General features: G+C 49.6%; 4 protein-coding genes across 6 annotated transcripts in view; 2 read left to right on the top strand and 2 right to left on the bottom strand.

The window, feature by feature from the left end:
• NXF1 (nuclear RNA export factor 1) overlaps window positions 1-2,162 on the top strand; it is an 18,169-nt gene extending 16,007 nt beyond the window's left edge. Inside the window, exons 20-21 of the mRNA XM_006156557.3 lie at window positions 1,642-1,702; window positions 1,816-2,162. Of these exons, the coding sequence (XP_006156619.1) occupies window positions 1,642-1,702; window positions 1,816-1,854 (100 nt within the window). The 3' untranslated portion in view covers window positions 1,855-2,162. The remainder of the gene's footprint in view (window positions 1-1,641; window positions 1,703-1,815) is intronic.
• A 121-nt stretch (window positions 2,163-2,283) lies between these two features.
• On the top strand, window positions 2,284-4,980 carry TMEM223 (transmembrane protein 223). 2 transcript variants are annotated; one of them, XM_014590925.2, is made up of 3 exons: window positions 2,284-2,639; window positions 3,474-3,712; window positions 4,509-4,980. In XM_014590925.2, the coding sequence occupies exons 1-3, from the start codon at window positions 2,327-2,329 to the stop codon at window positions 4,560-4,562; spliced, it is 606 nt and encodes a 201-aa protein (XP_014446411.1). In that variant the 5' UTR covers window positions 2,284-2,326; the 3' UTR covers window positions 4,563-4,980. The 2 variants fall into 2 exon arrangements, with proteins under 2 accessions (XP_014446411.1, XP_006156620.1); XM_006156558.3 differs by lacking the exon at window positions 3,474-3,712 and having other exon boundaries at window positions 4,270-4,980.
• Window positions 4,981-5,235: 255 nt separating this feature from the next.
• Window positions 5,236-7,672, bottom strand: TMEM179B (transmembrane protein 179B). Its single transcript, XM_006156559.3, is given in 6 exon segments — window positions 5,236-5,565; window positions 5,778-5,814; window positions 5,816-5,848; window positions 6,019-6,153; window positions 6,231-6,418; window positions 7,539-7,672. Coding segments are annotated over 6 exon segments (651 nt in total). The 5' UTR covers window positions 7,635-7,672; the 3' UTR covers window positions 5,236-5,403.
• Window positions 7,673-7,731: 59 nt separating this feature from the next.
• TAF6L (TATA-box binding protein associated factor 6 like) lies at window positions 7,732-20,320 on the bottom strand. 2 transcript variants are annotated; one of them, XM_014590928.2, is made up of 12 exons: window positions 20,206-20,320; window positions 19,422-19,479; window positions 15,434-15,593; window positions 14,901-14,987; window positions 13,436-13,586; window positions 13,233-13,283; window positions 12,573-12,667; window positions 12,286-12,360; window positions 10,803-11,023; window positions 10,315-10,447; window positions 8,648-8,776; window positions 7,732-8,530 (listed from the first exon to the last, which is right to left on the bottom strand). In XM_014590928.2, the coding sequence occupies exons 2-12, from the start codon at window positions 19,427-19,429 to the stop codon at window positions 7,838-7,840; spliced, it is 1,803 nt and encodes a 600-aa protein (XP_014446414.1). In that variant the 5' UTR covers window positions 19,430-19,479; window positions 20,206-20,320; the 3' UTR covers window positions 7,732-7,837. The 2 variants fall into 2 exon arrangements, with proteins under 2 accessions (XP_014446414.1, XP_014446415.1); XM_014590929.2 differs by lacking the exon at window positions 12,286-12,360.
• Window positions 20,321-20,695: the final 375 nt, after the last annotated feature.

Below are 20,695 nucleotides of genomic sequence, written 5' to 3' on the forward strand. Positions count from 1 at the left end.
TCCATTTTTCTCTTAATCTGCTATATATTTATTTGTTTGTCAAGTTTATTCATTTATTTCTTCTTTTTTTTTTTTTTTTTTTAAAGTTTGCTACAGGGCATATGTGCTTACTAGAGAGAAAGACAGGAAAAGTGAGAAAGCAACCCACCAGGTTTGATACTCAAACCACAGTCGGCCATGTGGGAATCCAGCGCCTTCAACCACCATGCCACCTGCTGGTCCTGAAGTCTTTTTTTTTTATATATACAATCCAGAAACTTAACTTCTTTACTTGTACCATGAACATCTGGGTTTTTTGTTTTGTTTTGTTTTAAGTTTGTCGTAGGGTACATTTGTTTGCCAGAGACAGAGAGAAAACAAGAAAGCACCTCCAGGGGGAGGTGCCAAATCCCTTCTCCATTCTCCTGTTGTGCATACATGCATACACACCTGGTGTTTTTTTCAGGCTGCTAGATTTGTTACTCAAACCACCTTCCCAGCAATGCAGGATCTATCTGCCTTAATCACCAAGCTACTGACTGGCCTTACCATAAATATCCTTTCCTTTCAGTGTAAAACTACTCTGGGGCTAGCAGATAATATGGGTGTTGGGGCTCTTGATTTTCATATGGCCAACCATGGCTTAAGTCCTGGCCCTCGTGACTTGAAAAACACCAGGTGCTTGTGTGTGCATGCCCAAAATCCTGAGAGAACGGAGGAGAAGGGATTGCAGCATGGCCATCCCCCCTCAGGAGTGATTTTTCACTTTCTCTGTCACTCTCCAGCAAGCATATGCATTTAAAAAAAATTTTTTTTTTTAAAGAATCATTTAATTTTATTTATTCATTCATTTATTTTGACTAGATAGAGAGAAAGCCACCAGGTCCAGGACTTGAACCATGGATAGCCATGTGGGAGTGTCCAGCACCTTAACTACCACGAAACCTGCTGATCCCACTTGTAGCAAAAATCTAAAACAAAACAAAACAAAACCTACTTTGGGGTCTAGCCATGGTGGCCCACAGATGGCACTGCCACTTAGGAGTCTGGAAGTACAGAGGAGCCCAGGTTTTGTTCCCAGTCTGACCTTGAACACACTGGGCTTAGTTGTATGTGCCTGTAATCCTAGCTAATTGGGAAGCTGGGCTAGAGGTTTGCAACATGGCAAGACCCTGTCAAAAATAGCTCTCTTGGGGACCAAGCAGGTGGCATGGTGATTAAGGTGCTAGACACTCGTACATGGCTTGACTACAGTTCTAGTCCCTGGCCTGGCAGCTTGCTTTCTTGCTTTTCTCTCTCTCTCTGTGTCTCTCTTTCTGGTCAAATTAAAATAAATGAATGAATAAATAAAATTAAATTTAAAAAATTAAAAGCTCTCTTTTTACCCCACCCTCCTTTCTCTATTTCATAAAGGGAAAAAAAAAAAACTATCTTGGTCTTTTTGACTACTGTTTTATATTCCTTAAAATTGATAGACAATTGGTAGACATTTTGGTATTTTCTTATTTTTGATTTGTATAAATAGTGCAACAGTGTGTATGAATGTATATTGTTGGCAAACTCGGGCAAGTGTTTCTATAGAATAGGATTTGAAGTGGCACTGTGGTCCAGGTGACTACACATTGGTTCTCATGCGGGTGCCGGTTCCTCCCACCACTCCAGGTGCCTTCAGGACAATAACTGGGACTATGCCGTATCTGCCCAGGTCTTCACTCATCTCAAGGTAAGGCTTAGGAATACAGTGGGGTACAGGGATCCCTTGAGGAGGGTCAAGTAAGCTAGAGAGGGAGGCTTTGGCAGTCCCTGGCTCTACTGACCTTTCATTTTTTTCCCCAGGCCAAGGGAGAGATCCCGGAAGTGGCATTCATAAAGTGATCCATTGCCATACCGCAGAAGCCCCTGCCTCTTCCCTTGTAAATAGTCCATGGATATTATTATCTCATTGTCATCTGTGTCTCCTGTCCGGCCTGAGGCCACCCTGTGACTGTGACTGAGGAGGGAGGGCCGCAGAAACCCTTCTCCTCACTTGCCTTCCGGAAGACTTCTGGAAGATTGAGCCTCACTGGTGCCAGGAAGCCAAAGCTTACTTTAGAACTGACACTAAACTACTCGAAGGACTTAGGTGCTTTGTGTATTTAACCCGAGGATCCTCCGTACTTTTTAAGATAAAGAGTGATACTGTATCCCGTGTCTTGCGTACTGGATTGTGTCTCGGCCTGCCCAGCTCTGAGCGGTGGGTGGGCTGGGGCTCGGGCCCGCCCTCTGGGCTCCTGCGGTGATTGATCTCAGGCCTGGGAGGCAGCCTCGCGGCCGGAAGTCCCGCCCCGGAAGCAGGCCGGCACAGGCCATGGCGGCTTTTTGGCGCCGGTGGTCCGCGGGACTGCTCTCGCTGCGACCCCTACCCTCGCGCCGGCCCCTGCACGACTTGACCCCGCCCCGGGACGTGTTGCTCTTCAAGCATGAACCGCGTCCCTTCTTCGCTGTCCTAGGGCTGTTCTGCGTGGGCCAGGGCGTCTTCTGGGCCTCTCTGGCCGTGACAGCCTTGTCCCGACCTCCAGTCCCCGAACAGCCTCAGAACGGCGAGACCTCAGCCCATGGCCGCTTCAACCTGCGCTCAGCGCTCTGGCGCTACGGGCTGGCTGTCGGCTGCGGAGCCATCGGTAAGGCGTGGGCTTGTTCCCACCGCGGGAATGCCGGGCACAGTATTCCGTCACGCGGGCTAGCAGAGGAATGGGCTCCCTGCTCTCAGATGAGGGGGCCCGGCACGCCACCCTGTTGGAGGGCAGAACTGAAGTCCCCGAGCGTCACACCCTTGATTCCTAGTCTGAGGCTCGTTTTGCATCCAAGAGCAAGTTAACTTAAGCCTTTTTTTAAGCCCTTTTTTATTTTAGTTGAAATCTTGATTATTTTATTTATTCATTTAGTTTTTAATTTGACCAGAGAGAGACAGAGGTTGAGTGAGAGAAAGTGAGAAAGCATGCCACCAGATCCAGGACTCGAACCATGGTCATGTGGGAGTGTCCAGTGCCTTAACCACCGTGCCAGCCTTAACCACCACGCCACCTGCTGGTCCCCAACTTAAGCCTCTTTTTACCCCTTTAAAATACTGATGGGCTTGCTCACTTCGGCACCACATATACTAAAATACGGATGGGCCTGGGCCGGCAGGTAGAGTGGGTGATTAAGGATTCTGGATTGTGGGTTAACATCCTGAACCTGGTGGCTTGTATTCTTGCTTTCCCTTTCTGTCTGTCTCTCTGTCCCTCTCTGGTCAAATAAAACGAATAAAGTTAAATAAAATAATTCTTTAAAAAAAAGAAACTGATGGGCATGTTAAGGTTGGAAGAAGTAACAACACAAGATTCGGGAGCGTAAGACAAGATCAAATAAATGTTACTACCATCACAATTTCCTTTATTCCTGGGCTGCTGGGTTTGTGCTTAGCCCTGCAATAAAAACCCTTCAGTGAACCTCAATCTTTGCTCTTCCTGCAGGAACCTTGGTACTAGGTGCTGGTGTTCTCTTTTCCCTCCGATCTGTGCGCTCAGTGATGCTTCGGGCTGGAGGGCAGCAGGTGACCTTCACCACTCATGCCCCTTTTGGCTTGGGGGCCCATTTCACCATTCCCTTGAACCAGGTATCATGCATGGCCCACCGGGGTGAAGTTCCTGCCATGTTGCCTCTGAAGGTCAAAGGACGGCGCTTCTACTTCCTCTTGGACAAAAATGGACACCAGAGAGAGACAGAGGTTGAGTGAGAGAAAGTGAGAAAGCATGCCACCAGATCCAGGACTCGAACCATGGTCATGTGGGAGTGTCCAGTGCCTTAACCACCGTGCCAGCCTTAACCACCACGCCACCTGCTGGTCCCCAACTTAAGCCTCTTTTTACCCCTTTAAAATACTGATGGGCTTGCTCACTTCGGCACCACATATACTAAAATACGGATGGGCCTGGGCCGGCAGGTAGAGTGGGTGATTAAGGATTCTGGATTGTGGGTTAACATCCTGAACCTGGTGGCTTGTATTCTTGCTTTCCCTTTCTGTCTGTCTCTCTGTCCCTCTCTGGTCAAATAAAACGAATAAAGTTAAATAAAATAATTCTTTAAAAAAAAGAAACTGATGGGCATGTTAAGGTTGGAAGAAGTAACAACACAAGATTCGGGAGCGTAAGACAAGATCAAATAAATGTTACTACCATCACAATTTCCTTTATTCCTGGGCTGCTGGGTTTGTGCTTAGCCCTGCAATAAAAACCCTTCAGTGAACCTCAATCTTTGCTCTTCCTGCAGGAACCTTGGTACTAGGTGCTGGTGTTCTCTTTTCCCTCCGATCTGTGCGCTCAGTGATGCTTCGGGCTGGAGGGCAGCAGGTGACCTTCACCACTCATGCCCCTTTTGGCTTGGGGGCCCATTTCACCATTCCCTTGAACCAGGTATCATGCATGGCCCACCGGGGTGAAGTTCCTGCCATGTTGCCTCTGAAGGTCAAAGGACGGCGCTTCTACTTCCTCTTGGACAAAAATGGACACTTCCCCAATACACAACTATTTGACAACACTGTGGGTGCCTACCGGAGCTTGTGAAGAAACAATCTTGGGTCACTCACCCCTCCCAGAGGAAGATTAAAAACGGAACATTAGGGGGCCAGCAGGTGGCATGATGGTTAAGGGCACAAGATTCCCACATGGCCAACTGCAGTTCAAGTCCTGGACTTAGTGGCTTGCTTTTCTGACTTTCTCTCTCTCTAGCTCTGTCCATCTCTGGTCAAATTTAAATAACATTAAATAAAAAATAATTCTTAAAAAAAAATGAACATTAGGTCACATATAAGGGCCCAAGATTAATAGCAAATAAAGGAGCAATCATCCCCAGGGCAGCTGCATGATAGCACCTCTAAGTTTTGACCTATGTATATTTAGCCTTCCCTCCTACCTCCCAACTACTTGCTTGAACATCAAGAATGCAGTACCCCTCTAAAAAAAAAAAAAAAAGGAACCAGCAGTTAGCGTAATGGCTATGTCGCTGGATTCCCACGTAGTCGACCACGGTTCGTGTCCCGGACCCGGTGGCTTAGAACTCACGCAGGGCGCGTGTGCGTGCGTGCCCAAGATCCCGAGAGGAGAATGGAGAAGGGATTGCAGCGTGACCATCCCCCCTGGGAGGTGATTTCTCGCTTTCTGTCTCTATGTCTCTGTCTGTCTGGCGAGCATACGCGCCCTATAGCGAAAACCTCTTTAAAAAAAAAAAATGCAGTACTGAGATGAAGAAAGCAATGTAATAATTTTGTACAAAAACAGCTGTAGGAAGAGAGATGGGGAGAGGGTCTGTCACGTTTCCCTCGTGGAGGGAAAACAGGCTCCCAGGGCCATGGGGCAAGAGGATTGTAGGCACTTGGGCACAGTCTTTGGCTGCAGGACAGACTCTTCAGGAATGGGAAAGGCGTGGCCCAACAAGGGAATCTGTCTCAGAGCTCCACTCAGGATCACCCCTTTCCAGAGGCCGGTATGGGGTAGCTTCGGACTTGCACTGCATGACCTGGAGCACCAAGACCACACACCACAATACCAGATTCACCCAAGAAGAGGTCTGTGGGAGACAGGAACAGGAGTGTGAAGAGGGGCCCTCTTAGAATGAGTCTGTCCCACCCACACCACCCTTACTGCACTGCTGAATGTCAGGCTGACAAGCCCCTCAGCTCCTCTCAGCCTCTCACTGGTGGGTACCCCTACAAGTAGATACTTATAAAAATATCTGTACTCCTGAATCTTCACCCAGTCTTTCACATCCCATGACCTCACTTCAGCACTGTGCAGGTTGGAGTAAAACTGCAGAGAGGGGTGTCCATGAAATTTTCTGGGCTTCAGGACAACTATTAGGTCAAAGAGAGAGTTATGAGCAAAGGAGGGATATACCCCGAGCACACCTCTGCCCAGGTGTCCTTCCAGAGGAGAGCAACTGACAGGGCTAAAAAGGGAGGTTTCAGGACCCCCACTAGAGAGGGGAGGTAGTCCAGCCAGGCTCCCCTCCCTCTCCCATTACCTAATTGTAAGGTTCAGGGAGATGATGGAATTGCAGAGAGAACTGGTGCCAAACCGAAGGATACAGGCAGACACTAAGATCAGGAAGACGGCTATAGATGAGATGGCCAGCGCGATGCGGAGCCCTAAAGGACCTCTAAGAGGGGAAGAGAAAGAGTTCTGGGACTTGTGATAAGAATCGCCCCACCTCTGGCCCCAGCGTGGGACAGTCACCTGTGGGAGTCCTCGATGCAGCTGCTGTAGACCCAGAAGAGTAGAAGCAGGAGGCAGTAGAGGGCCAGGAGGCCAGACACACCAGCCACAAAGTAGCAGAGGGATGGGGCCGAGGGACGGGATAAGGTCATGGAGGAGCCATTCTTTGTGGCCCCACCATACAGTGGACAGCTGCCACCGAACGATCCCTGTGGAGAGAAGCTGTTGAATCCTAGATTTCAGGTTACTGCCTGGACACAAGCACATGGCATGTATTAGGGATAACCCAGACCACTCTAGGACATTATTTGTGCATTGTTTCCAGACAGACAGATGCAGAAGGCCTGCTGAGGAATCAAACCTACAGTGGCCAGATGATCAGGAAATAGAAAGTTAGAAAAAAACAGAGTTCCAAAGAAGCCTCACAAGTTCTGTTCTTCCTTCTATGCAGTAAATCCAGACTTGTGTAACCTTCGGCAAGAAACTCTGATGATGGGACCAGCAGTCAGCGTAATGGCCACGTCGCTGGACTCCCACATAGTCAACAGCGGTTCGAGTCCTGGACACGGTGGCTTAAACTCACACTGGGCGCATGTTCGTGCGTGCCCAAGATCCCGAGAGGAGAATGGAGGAGAAGGGATTGCGGAGTGACCATCCCCTCTGGGGGGTGATTTCTCGCTTTCTGTCTCTCTGTCTCTGTCTCTCTGGCAAGCACGCACACCCTGTAGCGAAAACCTCTCAAAAAAAAAAAAAACTCTCTGATGTTTTCTAATCTGTAAAATAGGTATACTAGTGTGTGTTTTGTAGGGATTAAATGAATCTATGTTTAACAAGATTGGCTAGCTGGGGTAAATAAAGTATTAGCTACTGCCTTTACCCTAATACATGGCTATTTTAGCGATCATTTAACACACCGTGTTGAAATCACTCAATAGCTTGTTCACTTCCACTATACTGGTTACTTCTCAGCATACTCGGCACCAATGGCTTCTAATTTAAGGGATGAACTCAGGGCCTGGACCAACTTGTTTCAGAACCAGAATAAGGTTAATGCAGCAGGAGCCATCAGGCCTGTTCCGTCTGGTGCTGGCAGACGACTCCTCGGGGAGGAAACCACTTTAACGTATGACCTGGCCAGTGGTGCTACACAGCACGATTGGCGTTGCTGTACTTGAGCCACGGGCCGGCGCCCGCCAGCCCTCACCGGTCATCCAGCTCCCAGCAGCAGGGAGCTAGGCCGGAAAGAAGCAGGGGTCTCTGTAGGTCAAGCTGGCCAGCCCCCACTGTACCCACCCCAATCCCAACGCTGGCCCCACCTCGCAGCCACACCTGGGTCCGAGTCAGCGCCGCGGCCGCCACCGCCCCACACAGGAAGGCGGCAGCGAAGAGCACGAGCTCAACGCGCTGCAGGAAGGGCAGCGCCATAGCTCCCCTGCCACCCGGAAGCGCCGCCCCACGAGCCAACTGCCCAAGCCCCGCCTCACTTAGCACGACCCACAAATGTGGAGACGTCATTTCCGGGGACGGGATTTATTGACAGAGGCAAGACTGAGCCCCGCCTCAAAGCGGCAGGTACAGCGAGTAGTCCGACAGGGCCCAGCGGCGGGCCGGGCGGCTGGTGCGGCCGATCATGGGCAGTTTCTGAATGTCGCGGGGGGCCGGGGTGACGCGGTGCAGGAGGCAGTCTGGAAGAGGCGCCCGCGGCAGCGCCGCCCGGCCTGACGCCCGGCGATGATAAACCGGAAGTGCGGGGCGCCGCGCGGGGCGAAACGGCTCTTCTGGAAGACGTCGCGCGTGCCGGCACCGGTGCCCTGCTGCCTGGGGGCTCCGCGCGCCCGGTGCACGCGCGGCAGCGACCTGCTCTCAGAGGCGGAGGGTGCAGAGGCCGACGGGGGGCCACCACCCCGGGGACTCTCCACGCCCTGCGGGCTGACCATGGCGCTGGCCGTCAGCTGTGGCATCTTCCGCACTGAGTCCGGGGCGGCCGCCGGCTCCTTCTTGTCCCCGGGCGGCCGCGGAGCTGTGGGCGCTGGCTGGCCCGTGCCGAAGCGGGTGGCTAAGCTGTCACCGAAAAAGGCGTAGAGCTCCCGGTAGATGTCCGCCAGAGTCACGGAAGAAGGGTCCTCTGGCCCCGCGCCCCCTGGCGGCAGTGGGAGGCCAGACACAAAGCCTGGCTCTGCGCTGCTGCCAGAGGGAGACTCCTGCAGGAGCAGGCTGTCCCAGGGAAGGTCGTCTGGGCGCTGGTACCCCCTGCCGCCTGGGCCGACTCTGTTGGGCTCTGCTGCCTGGGCCTTCATCTTCAGCAGTCGTTCTACAGCCACCTGTAGGAGCAGGGGACCAGAACAGGCAAAAACTAGGCCCTGGGTCCACCAAGTATTCCAAAGTGTAAGGGTCTGGGCTCATGCTAAGAAAGGAAGCTACAAGGGGCTGGCACTCACCAGAATGGCTCCATAGACTTTGTGCCCATCTGCCTTGACCTGGGCATTAGATACTGAATAATCATCCAGCACAGCCTGCAAGTTTGTCCAGTAAGTGGACAGATGTGGGTACAGGACCCGTTCCACTGCCTAAAAGAGAAGAAACAGTTTAGTGGTTCTTTATTACTGGTACCTCTTAAGGACCCTTTGTACTGAAAGGCCTACTTTGATCCCTGATCCTAGGCAGGGCTCAATCCTAATTTCCCTACTGGCATATTCAACCAGCATCTACTTGGAACCTATTTTATGCCCAAGCCTTTGCTAAATACAACCAGCTAAATATGGGTTACAAAACCGGACAGTATAAAGTGACCCCACTATCACTGCCGTATATGCCAAGGACTAAGAGGGCAACAGTAATACCCACTGCTAACCACACAAATTTCTACTTTGCAAACTGCTGTACTATATAATCAGTAGGCAAATATTGTCCTCTCTTAGATATAAACAGACTCAGTTCAAATGAGCTGCACAAAAACAACCAGACACCTGAACTCATTACATCATTTTAAATTCTGAGATTATCAATAATTTGAGGGGAAGAATTAAGACTTTGAAGAGGGGGACCAGCAGATGGCAAAATGGTTATGTCGCTGGACTCCCATATGGCTGACTGCAGTTCAAGCCCTAGACTGGCGGCTTGAACCACACTCTGGGCAAGTGTGTGTGTGTGTGTGTGCACCCAGACTTCCAAGAGGAGAGTGGAGAAGAGATTGCAATGTGGCCATACCTACTGGAGGATGATTTCTCACTTTCTGTCTGTCTCTGTCTTTCTAGCAAGCACATAACACCCTATAGCAAAAATAAAACAAAAACCCTCCAAAAAAAAAAAAAAAGACTTTGAAGAGGAGATGACATTTACATCTTTAATGGGCTTTGATGGAGAAGATGGTTCTTTGGTCACTCATCCACAGCATGAATATTTGAAAATAATGACAAAATTGACAAATTTCTAGAAAATGTAGCCATCTGATTACTCAAGAAGATTAACTCAAGTTAAATTCTATAACTACAAACATAGTGAAATACTGGCTCAAAATGACAAAACCATGCCAAAATTTACAAAGGTCTACCTATAGATAATAAAAAATTTAAAAAGATTATCTCAACTTTATGAAAATTACAAAACATAGTCCCAGCAGGGCACAGTGGCACATGCTTCTAGTCCCAGCTAATTTGAGAGGCTGAGAAAGGAGGATGACAACCCAGCAAGATCATCTTAAACACCACCCCCACACACATACACAATAAAACTTATCACATTAGCAGAGCTAAGGAACATAATCATTTGGTAATCTCCATAGATGCTGAAAATACACTTGATGAAATTCAGTACCTATTCATGTTTAAAATAATACAAGATAAATTACGAAAACATGGTAAGATAAAATAGGCACGAATTTATAAAATGGTGGTACATTGATGCCTTCCAAGCAGGATTTATGTAAGGTAAGATGTTTACATACAGGAAGTCAAGCTGTCCCCAAGCCTGACCTGAGGCAAGAACTCAACCTATAGCAGCACCAAGCACGTACCATTTCTATGATAAAAGACACACAAATACTATCGGTTTTAATACAAATGGGAGTTCCTAAGGCTCGCTCTATTAGAAAGACTAGGGTCCTCACCTTCCAGCCAAGAGCATGCAGTCCCACCACAGCCCCATAGTGAGAGCAGAGAGGCCGCACAGGGTCTGCCAAGACCTTCTGCAGGGAGAGCAGGATCTGCTGATAGAGGCCACTGACAAGGTCCCCATGAGTCCTGTGGGAACAACGGGACTTCAGACAGGAAGGGAATGCGGCATGGCACTGCCCAATTGGGCTTAGGACAGCACAAAGAACGGCATTTGGATGGCACACTGGGACACGCTGCAGTAAACAAATGAGGTTACCATGGGTAATTGACCAGGGATTTAAGCTGAAGGACCAATAGTATGGCATATTTACAACCCATCTGTAGAACAACACTGTACTCTGACACACCTGGATAACTGTAAAGGAAGAGCTTCCCCATCTTCTCAACACAACTTCAGAGATAGAAGCTTCACCCCATTTCCCTACTACAACCCACTCAGCCTGATAACATCATCATGTTATTCAGCTCTAGGCCCAGTTACCAGAAAATGTGGCTGAGCAGGAGGGCAGCTCCATCCCTTAGAGTCCAGTGATCATTCAGGGGGTTGATGGAGGCAGCCAGTGGCTCCAAGACGCAGTAGAGGACACTACCCACCAGGGAGCGGACATAGGGCCCCAGGCAGAGATGTGGATTCCGTACCAGGCTCCGTGCTACCTGCAGCAGCCGGTGCAGCTGCTCCAGATCATGACTTACAGATTTTACCTGTTGGTAGAAAGGGTGGAGACCAGCAGATGGCATAATGGTTATGTCACTGGACTCTCACATAGTCAACTACAGTTTGAATCCCAGACCTGGCAACAAGACTCACACCCTGTGCGTGTGTCCCCAAGATCTCAAGAGGAGAATGAAGGAGAAGGGAATACAACATGGCTATCCCCCCGGAGGTGATTTACTGCTATCTCTCTGTCTCTGTCTCTCTGATGAGTCCATATGCCCTATAGCAAAAATCTCTCTTGGGACCAGCAGATGGCATAATAGTTACATCACCGGACTCCCAAGTGGTTGACTGCAGTTTGAGTCCTGGACCAAGCTACTTAAACCTCATGCCAGGCCCATGTGCATGAGTGCTTAAGATTCCAAGAGAAAATAGAGGAGAAGCGACTGCAGCATGGCCATCACCCCAGGGGATGATTTCTCACTTTCTGTCTCTGTCTCTCTAGTGAGCACACGTGCCCTATAAGAAAAATCTCAAAAGAAGAAAAAAAAAAAAAAACTATTAAAAACAGAGGATAGTGGGTGGTGTGAGGTTAGGACGCTGGAATTCCCACATGGCCAACCTTGGTTTGAGTCCCAGACCTGGCAGCTTCCTTTCTCGCTCTCCCCCCCCCACCCCTATCTTTCTCTGACAAAACTCGTGAAAAAAATAAATCTTTTTTTTAAATCAAAATGGGACCATCAGATGGCGTAATAGTTATGTTGTTGGACACCCATGTAATTGACTGCAATTTAAATCCCACATGCAGTACTTTAAACCTCACGCCAGGCCCATGTGCACGCATGCCCAAGATCCCAGAAGGAGAATGAAAGAGGAGATATTGCGGCATGGCCATTACCCCAGGGGGTGATTTTTCGCTTTCTCTCTCTCTCTCTCTGGCAAGCACATGCGCTATATAGCAAAAATCTCTCTTAAAAAAAAATCAAAACAAACAAAAAAAAATGGTGGCTTATGGGGACATGAGAGACTAAGCAGCAGTCCATCTCTTTTTTTTTTTTTTTTTAAGTTTATTTCTTCAAAGAGAGAAACTCCCAACAGAGTCCTCACTCTACAACACACCCCCATTCTCAGCTATCACAGGTCACATGTATAACACACATACACGTACCCAATGTGCTCAACAAGGTCCCAGGACACAAGCCCAGGACCTTTCCCATGTGGGTCCAATTGCATTATTCTGACAGTATCTATCATAAGTCCTACACACTGCTGGGTCATCTCCTCCCCAGAAAACATCCTCCTCACTTACCCCACTGACCACATAAACAAAGTAAGGCAGGAGCGCTGCAATCTTGGAGTTTGTTTGTAGATCCTGGAGTGCAACCTGAAAGATAGGCCAAGACTGCCCTGGATCTACCAGCCTCAAGTATAAACTGACTGCTTTGGAAGACAGCTTAGCACTGTACTCAATACTCTATCTCTCTGTCTCTCTCCAGCAAATACATGCACCCTATAGCAAACTAAAAAAAATATATAAAAATTTCATGGAAATTTAAAAGTGTGACTTTATGGCACAACCCAGGCCTATTCTCTCACCTTCATCAGCTGTGGATCATCCCCTAACACAGCCCGAGTCACTTGCTGGTAGTACTTGAGAAGGTCATCAGTCAGTGAGGACACAGCACTGGGCACTGTGAGAAGATGGGCACAGGTGGCCAGAGTGGCGAGGCCTTCCCCGTTTCCCCCAGCCAGCACCCCTGCAGTTGCCATCCCCACACACTGCCACAAGGAACCCGTTCAGACAAGACAACCAGCATGCAGCAAGTCCAGCAGTAATTTGAGGCTGCTGAGCCCTGACCACGCAGGCTCTCCCCTCCTCTGTGCTGTCCACTGACTCCCACCCACCGGTCTCCAGGGAGACACCTGCTCAGTCCACTAGCCCCAAGTACAGAAGCTTCAGGTTCTGTGAAACTTTGCTCAGCATTCCCTGGAAGTAAGACACCTCCCCTTGGGGACCCCAGCATGCTGTCCAGACTTCTGTTCTAGCACCCCACACTATGCCATGATTGGTCACAGGTCTGGGCTCTCCAACTCTGAGCTCTCTGGCAGGAAGCAGGGTCCGCTCAGAACATGGTACAGGCAGGCATCAGTAAAGACTCATCAGATGCAGACTCACTCAGAGGCATACAGCCACCCGCTCAGCTCCTATAGGAGGACACATCAACCAGAGGGCCCATTTCCCACACCACTGGTTACCTGAGCCCTGTGGTGCCAGGTTCCCTTTCCCATCCAGATAGGAGACGTGAACTAGAAGCAGAGCAGAGGGCTGGGTCAGCCTGGGGTTCTGCCCCTTGTAGCACCACCTTCCCCTCCAAGTTCTGCCCCATCTACCAGCCAGTCCATTCCACCCCTCTGTCGACTCAGCCCGTTTCCACCCCATTCAGGACCCCGGCAGCCACCTCTGACAGCTGTCTCAGCACAGCCTTTAGGAATGTTGGTAGCTAGTGCCAGATCCACCAGGTTCACCTCTCGGTCTTCAGGGAAGTAGAGCTCCCCCTCCCTCGCAGGGCGCAGGGGCAGTGCCTCCTGGGATCCATAACCACACACAGCCTGAGGAGAGGATTGAACAGCCTGAATCCAGGGGAGATAACAGGTGCCAGGATGAGGTTCTACCAGCCAGGACCTGGAGGCTATGGTCAAGGCAAGTCCAGAGGTTCCCAGAAAGGCTGGGGAAGAGCCATGGCCCCTGAGGTCAAGGGATAGAATATGATCCCTCCTCACATATCCCCAGCTTTCAGGTCTTCCTCATTCATACCCATTCGACTTTGAAAACTCACTGCTCTTTTTTTTTTTTTTTTTTGAAGAGAGATTTTTGCTATAGGGCATGTGCACTCGCCAGAGAGGGAGGTAGAGAGAGAAAGCGAGAAATCACCCCCAAGGGGGTTTGACTACGTCACAATCCGTTCTCTTCCATTCTCCTCTTGGGATTGTGGGCAGACACACACATGCGCCTGGCATGGATTTCAAGCTGCCAGGTCCAGTACTCAAACCGTGGTCGGCCATGTGGAAGTCCAGTGATGCAACCATTATGCTGATCCCACTTACTGCTCTCTTCTAACCAGAACCTTCCTCAAGTCCCCAGAACAACCTATGTCACAATCCGTTCTCTTCCATTCTCCTCTTGGGATTGTGGGCAGACACACACATGCGCCTGGCATGGATTTCAAGCTGCCAGGTCCAGTACTCAAACCGTGGTCGGCCATGTGGAAGTCCAGTGATGCAACCATTATGCTGATCCCACTTACTGCTCTCTTCTAACCAGAACCTTCCTCAAGTCCCCAGAACAACTACACTAGGAGGTCCTAACACCCATACTTCTGCACAGGCTCCTCTCTTATTCATAATGATCTTGGCTTAGTTTAACCCTTGTCCTCTTTTTTTTTTTTTTGGAGAGGCTTTTGCTATAGGGCGCGTGCGCTTGCCAGACAGACAGAGAGAGACAGAGAGACAGAAAGCGAGAAATCACCCGCAATCCCTTCTCCATTCTCGTCTCGGGATTTTGGGCACGCGCGCACACACACCTGGCGTGAGTTTTAAGCCACCAGGTCCAGGATACGAACCGTGGTCAACTACATGGGAGTCCAGCGACATAGCCATTACGCTAACTGCTGGTCCCGCCTTGCCCTCCTTGAAGCCCTAGCTCAAGTACCACCTCTTCCAAGCAGCCTTCCCTAACTTCCAGGCCCAAGACACCCCCTCCCTCTTCCTGAACTCATAGCCCTTGGGCTGGGCCCAGCACGTGGCACCTGGCCTGCACCTCACATGTCCATTCGGTCTTCACGTGTTTCTGCGCAGCCACCCTGAGCAGGACAGAGGTGGGCTCAGGCTGCCCCACCATCACCCTGCGGTCTGTCCCCTACTCACCTCCACGCTGCTCCACCTGAGGGCCCTGTTGAAGTCTTCAACGGTCAGCTTCCGCCGTTTGGTATGCTTCATGAACTGAGAGCTATTCTGGGAGGTGAGGAACTACAGTCAGAGGAGCAGGAGGTGTGTGGCAACCTCCAGGTGAAGAGGGCCAGACCAGGAGAAGGCAAAGACGACACCACAGCAGCGATCAGAAAGCCTGGACTCCAGCTCTGCTCTGTACGAACAGCCCCCACAGCGGCACGTCCCCTCCCTCTCTGCCCTGGTTTCTGTTGTCGAGAATGTGAATGTTCACCCACTCGGCCTGCCCAGTGGGGCTGCTATGGAAACACACAAGATGCCTGGCGGGCACTTGGCTGGCTGGAACCCAGACAGCTAGAAGGGGAGCTCCGTAAAGGGCATAGACTGTCCCCCATGCCCTCAAAGCGCAGAGCATGTGCCCAGCATATACTTGAATGAGTCAAAGTGGGAGGAGCTCAGTCAGAGGGCGGAGGGAAGGGAGTTGGGAGGTATGGGGAGCGAGGGGTGCACACCTGCGTGGCCTCTCTGAGACGGTAGCACACGTCCTCTGCAAGCAGGGCCGCCACCTCGTCACTCAGCTCCAGGCCCGTGCTCTCTGCCATGAGCCGCACGGACTCCCGAGGGATCTCCACAAACCGCCGCTCTTCTCGCTCCGACATGGCCCCAATGGAGCTGGGAGGGGAGAGGGAAGGTTTGAAAAGCTGCTCGGTCTCCCTCAGAGCCCAGGCGTGTGATTCAAGACCCTCTAAACCAGCCTTGCTAATCTTGCTCCAGAATTCCCAAATGAGGAGCTCCGAATACCCAGATGAGGAAGCAGGCACAGAGAAGGAAGCAGACTGGCCCAGGGCAGTCAATGGTGAAGCTAGAGGGAGGGCCTGGCCTTGAGGTTCACAGATCTGGACCTCAGCCCTGCCTGCTTACTCACTGTGTGAACCTGGCCAAATCGGAGCCCTGGTGCCCTGACTTGTAAAAGAGAGGCAATTGGGGCCAGCAGATGGCATAGCAGTAACGTCACTGGACTCCCAAATGGTGGGCCATGGTTCAAGTCCTGGACCCAGTAGCTTGAAACTCATGCCTGATACATGCACATGTGTGCCCAAGATCCCAGGAGAAAGGAGGAGAAGGGATTATAGTGAGGCCATCTCCCTGGGGGGTGATTTTTCTTCTCACTGTCTCTGTCTCTCTCTCTCCAGTGAGCATACACACCCTAAGGCAAAAACTTCTACCAAGAAAAAAGAGGCAATTTTTTTAAAAAAGGGACCAGCAGATGGCATGACGGTTACATCACTGGATTGCCACGTAGTCGACCACAGCTTGAGCCCTGGACCCAGCGGCTTAAAACTCACACAGGGGACGTGTCTGTGCATGCCCAAAGTCCCAAGAGGAAAATGGAGGAGAACAGATTGTGATATGGCCATCTCCCTTGTGGGGTGAATTGTTGCTTTCGGGCTCTCTGGTGAGTGCAAGCACCCTAGAGTAAAAAATCTATTATAAAAAAAAAAGGGCAGGGGCCAGCAAGTGGTGTGGTGAAGATGTTGGACTCTCACATGACCAACAATAGTTCGAGTCCCAGAACTGATGGCTTGCTTCCTCACTTTCCTCTCTCTCTGGTCAATAATGATGATGATGATGATGAGTAAAATTAAATATATATTTTTTAAAATAATATCTTTGGGGGTTGGCAGATAGTGTGATGGTTGAGGGTGCTGGACTCCGACATGGCCAGTGCAGTTCGAGTCCCGGACCTGGTGGCTTGTTTTCTCTCTCTCTTTCTCTCTCTCTCTCTACCCCTCTCTCTCCCCCAACCCCGTGGTTAAATTAAAATTAATAAATAAAGTTAAATAAAGTAATCTTTAAAAAACTAATAAAATAAGGGGAACAGTAGTTAGCGTAATGGCTATGTCGCTGGACTCCCACGTAGTCGACCACGGTTCGAGTCCTGGACCGGGTGGCTTAAACTCACTCCAGGCGCGTGTGCATGTGTGCCCAAGATCCCAAGAGGAGAATGGAGGAGAAGGGATTTCGGCATGGCCATACCCCCTGGGGAGTGATTTCTTGCTTTCTGTCTGTCTGGCGAGTGCATGTACCCTCTAGCAAAAACCTCTCAAAAAAAAAAAAAAAAAAACCTAATAAAATAACATCATTTTTAACTTTATTTTATTTTTATTCATTTATTTTAATTTGACAAGAGAGGGACAGAATGAGAGAGAGAGAGAAACAGGGGGGGGCGGGAGTGAGAAAGCAAGCCACCAGGTCCAGGCCTCAAAAGACAGTTGGCCATGTGGGAGTCCACTGTCCTTAACCACCATGCCACCTACCATCCCCTAAATAAAATAATTAAAAAAAAAAAAAAAAAGGCAATAATCCATGGAACTTACATAGCTTCTATGAGGATAAAATGAGATAATGTGGGGCCGGTGCATGGCGTGGTGGTTAAAGGCACTGGATTCCCACATGGCCAACCCTGGTTCGAGTCCTGAACTTGGCAGCTTGCTTTCTCTCTTTCCTTTTTTCTCCCTCTCTGGTCAAATCTTAAAAAAAAAACAATAACAAATAGAATAATTCTTTTTAAAAAATGAAATGATGTATGAGAAATTCAGGAACTACATCAATGGAAGATGTCAGCATCATTAACTGCAAATGATAACTTTAATTCCTCTTTCTTCTGATTTTTATTACAACCACTATAAACTAAATGTTGCTGAAAATACTTCTATCCTGACGCTCCTTTGCTCAAAAATCTTAAGTATTTCCCCCACTGCTCCTAAAAAGAAAGTCTTGGTTCTAAGACTTTGACACGGTGATTAAGGTACAGAATCTCACATGGCTGACCACAGTTCAAGTCCCGGACCAGTGGCTTGCTTTCTCACTTTCTTTTCTTTTTTTTTTTTAATTTTGTATTTTATTCCCTTTGTTTTTTTTTTTATTTTTTAATTTGACCAGAGAGAGAAAGGCAAAGGGAGAAAGCAAGCTGCCAGGACAGGGACTCAAACAGCAGTCAGTCATGTGGAATCCAGTGTCCTTAACTACTGCGCTGCCCACCAGCCCTCCTTTTCTTAAGAAAGATATTTGCGGGACCAGCAGTTGGCATAATGGCTATGTCACTGGACTCCCATGTAGTCGACCATGATTCAAGTCCCGGACCCGGTGGCTTAAACTCACGCTAGGTGCGTGTGCGTGCATGCCCAAGATCCTGAGAGGAGAATGGAGGAGAAGGGATTGCAGCATGGCCATCTTCCCTGGCGGGTGATTTCTCGTTTTCTGTCTCTCTGTCTCTCTCTGTCTTTCTGGCAAGCACACGCACCCTATGGCAAAAACCTCTCAGAAAAAAAAAAAAAGAGAGATAGAGAGATTTACTATGGGAACATGTACGTGCCAGAGAGACATAGAGAGACAGGAAGACAGAAAGTGAGAAATCACCCCCCCGAAAGCATATGGCTACACTGCAATCCTTTTTCCTCCATTCTCCTCTCAGGATTTTGGGCATGTACATGCCCAGCATCAATTTCAAGCCTTCAGTTCTAGGACTTGAACTGCAGTTGGCCATATGGGAGTCCAGCAACGTAACCATTATACCACCTGTTGGCCCTACTTTCTCTCTGTCTCTCTGGTGAACACACATGCCCTATAGCAAATTTTAAAATAATAATAATAATAAATAAAATTAAAGAAATAACTTTTTTAAAGTTAAGTCTAACTTTCTCAGCCTTACATTTTGTCTTTGGTCCCAAATCACCATGGCTGTTTACCCTGACTCATCCTCCCTGTAAGACCAACCCAGTGTCTCCCACCCTGGCTTTAGGCCCCACCATCAGGTTGGTGAGGCTGGTCTCTCATCCTACTCCAAATCCCCCTTGCTCCTCTCAGCAAATCCAGTCTGAGATCTCCTGTCCCATATGCCATCTGTGACTGTCAGTCTTTAGTAGTTGGGCTTTCTGTACATGTTTCTGGCCTTCCCCAGTTCGGCTGCACGGCCTGAAGGCAAGAACCTGTTCTATGCCCAGGACAGGGCAGAATACGAACCCAATGAAAGGAGCAGCTGATGACCAGCTCCAACAATGCACATAATTAGAAGGTAGGCTCGGATGTGTCCAACCAAGGCACCCCCCAGCATGCTCCGGTCTGTGATAAGCCACCCAGTAATGCCCCCTTACTTCTGCAGCACCTCTTACTACTGTCTGTGTTCTGCAGTCCCATCACGGCCTTCTTCCATTTCTCAAAACCACTACTTCAGGACCTTTGTACATTCTGTTTACTCTGCTTAGAACTCTCTCCTCTTTGTCCTTTACCCACAACCCCTTTGTCTAGTGAACTACCCCAGATTTCAGTTTAAATGTCCCTTGCTCAGGGAAATCATCCCAGGTCCCCTGAGTCCCTGTAAGTCACCTTCAAAACAGCAGTAACAGTTTGTAATTACATATTTCTGCAACTTTTTAATTAACATCTACCTCCCAACTAGATTGTAAGCTCCTTGCAGGCAAGGAACACGTGTCTGCTCACCTTTGCATCCCCAGTGTCCCTGCAGTGTCAGCACATAATATGTCTCAATAAACACTTGCTGAAAGAACAAAGAAAACAGTTATTTTTCCAAGTACACTCTAGGCCTGAGGCACTCAGCTTTACCGGAGAGCCTCATTGTATCCCCATTAACAATGAACTACACAGTATATATTTTGTCTATTTCACAAGCTCAGAAAGATTAAATATTACGATTTGCCCAGGATCATCCAGCGCTAACACTGGGTAAGTAGGGAGCAGGGACTCAAACCCTTGTTCTTAATAAGCACACTATTGCATTCAGGAGCCGCGGGCTAAGTAAGGAGCAAGGCCTAGATTCACAGTCAAAAGACTTGTCACTGGAAACCCACCATGGGGTGATCTCAGGTTCGCCAGTAAACAATTGTTAGATCTCAGTTTCCCCATCTGTAAAATGGGAGCATTAAGTCCTTCCCACGCAGAAGACGAAGAGGGAGTTTACCTATCATGTGCCATATTAAGATCCCACAAAGTCCAGCCTCTGACCAAGGTCTCAGGCTCCACTCCTCCCCTAGTAAGGAGGCGTAGGAACTGACCTCTATGGTCCTCAGTGACGCGCATCCTCCCACCCAGCCTTGCTCACCCCAGATCCAGAGACCGTGGATGGGTGGAGGAGGTCAGGGGTCACCGAACTTGGGTCACGTGGTCAGCGAAGGGGGCGGACCCCAGCCGAGCAGGCTGCAAGGCTGGGGAGTAAGCAGCCCAGAGGCCGGCGGGGAGTCCTTGGACCTAGGCAGGGCCTGCTCACCTGAGAGCTCCGGCTTGGCGAAGGCGTCTATTGGGACCTCGGCTGCGGTTGCAGCAGCAGCTCCGACTCACCCTGCTCACACTAATTCCCTCTCTCGCAGCCCAGGCCCCGCCCGCCATGAGCACAGCCAACCCGCGAGCACCTTGCAAAGTTCCCGCCCCCAAGAGCCTTTCCGCCTCGTGATTGGCCAGTGTGAACTTGCGGCAGAAACCTAGGGCGCCAAGGGTCACATGACGCTAAAGATCCGCGCTTCTTAAAGTAACAGCTCTTGCTGAGTTTGCCAGTAGTTGTATTTTGGCATACGTTGAATAAGCCAAATGCTCTCATGGAAAGCCTCCCTAGCCCCTTGGTTCGTCAGGTCCCAAGTTTCCGATCACTTGCATTTTTGCATCTGTAGCAAAGCTGTAGCATTTGGTGTCTGGCTTAGTTTTCTTTTCTTAACCTAGCTCTCCCACTTCACCTGCCACTTCCCTTCCCAAAAGAATAGGTG

This window comes from Tupaia chinensis, unplaced genomic scaffold, assembly GCF_000334495.1.
Source record: "Tupaia chinensis unplaced genomic scaffold, TupChi_1.0 Scaffold000502_1, whole genome shotgun sequence".
NCBI classification, from domain to species: Eukaryota; Metazoa; Chordata; class Mammalia; order Scandentia; family Tupaiidae; genus Tupaia; species Tupaia belangeri.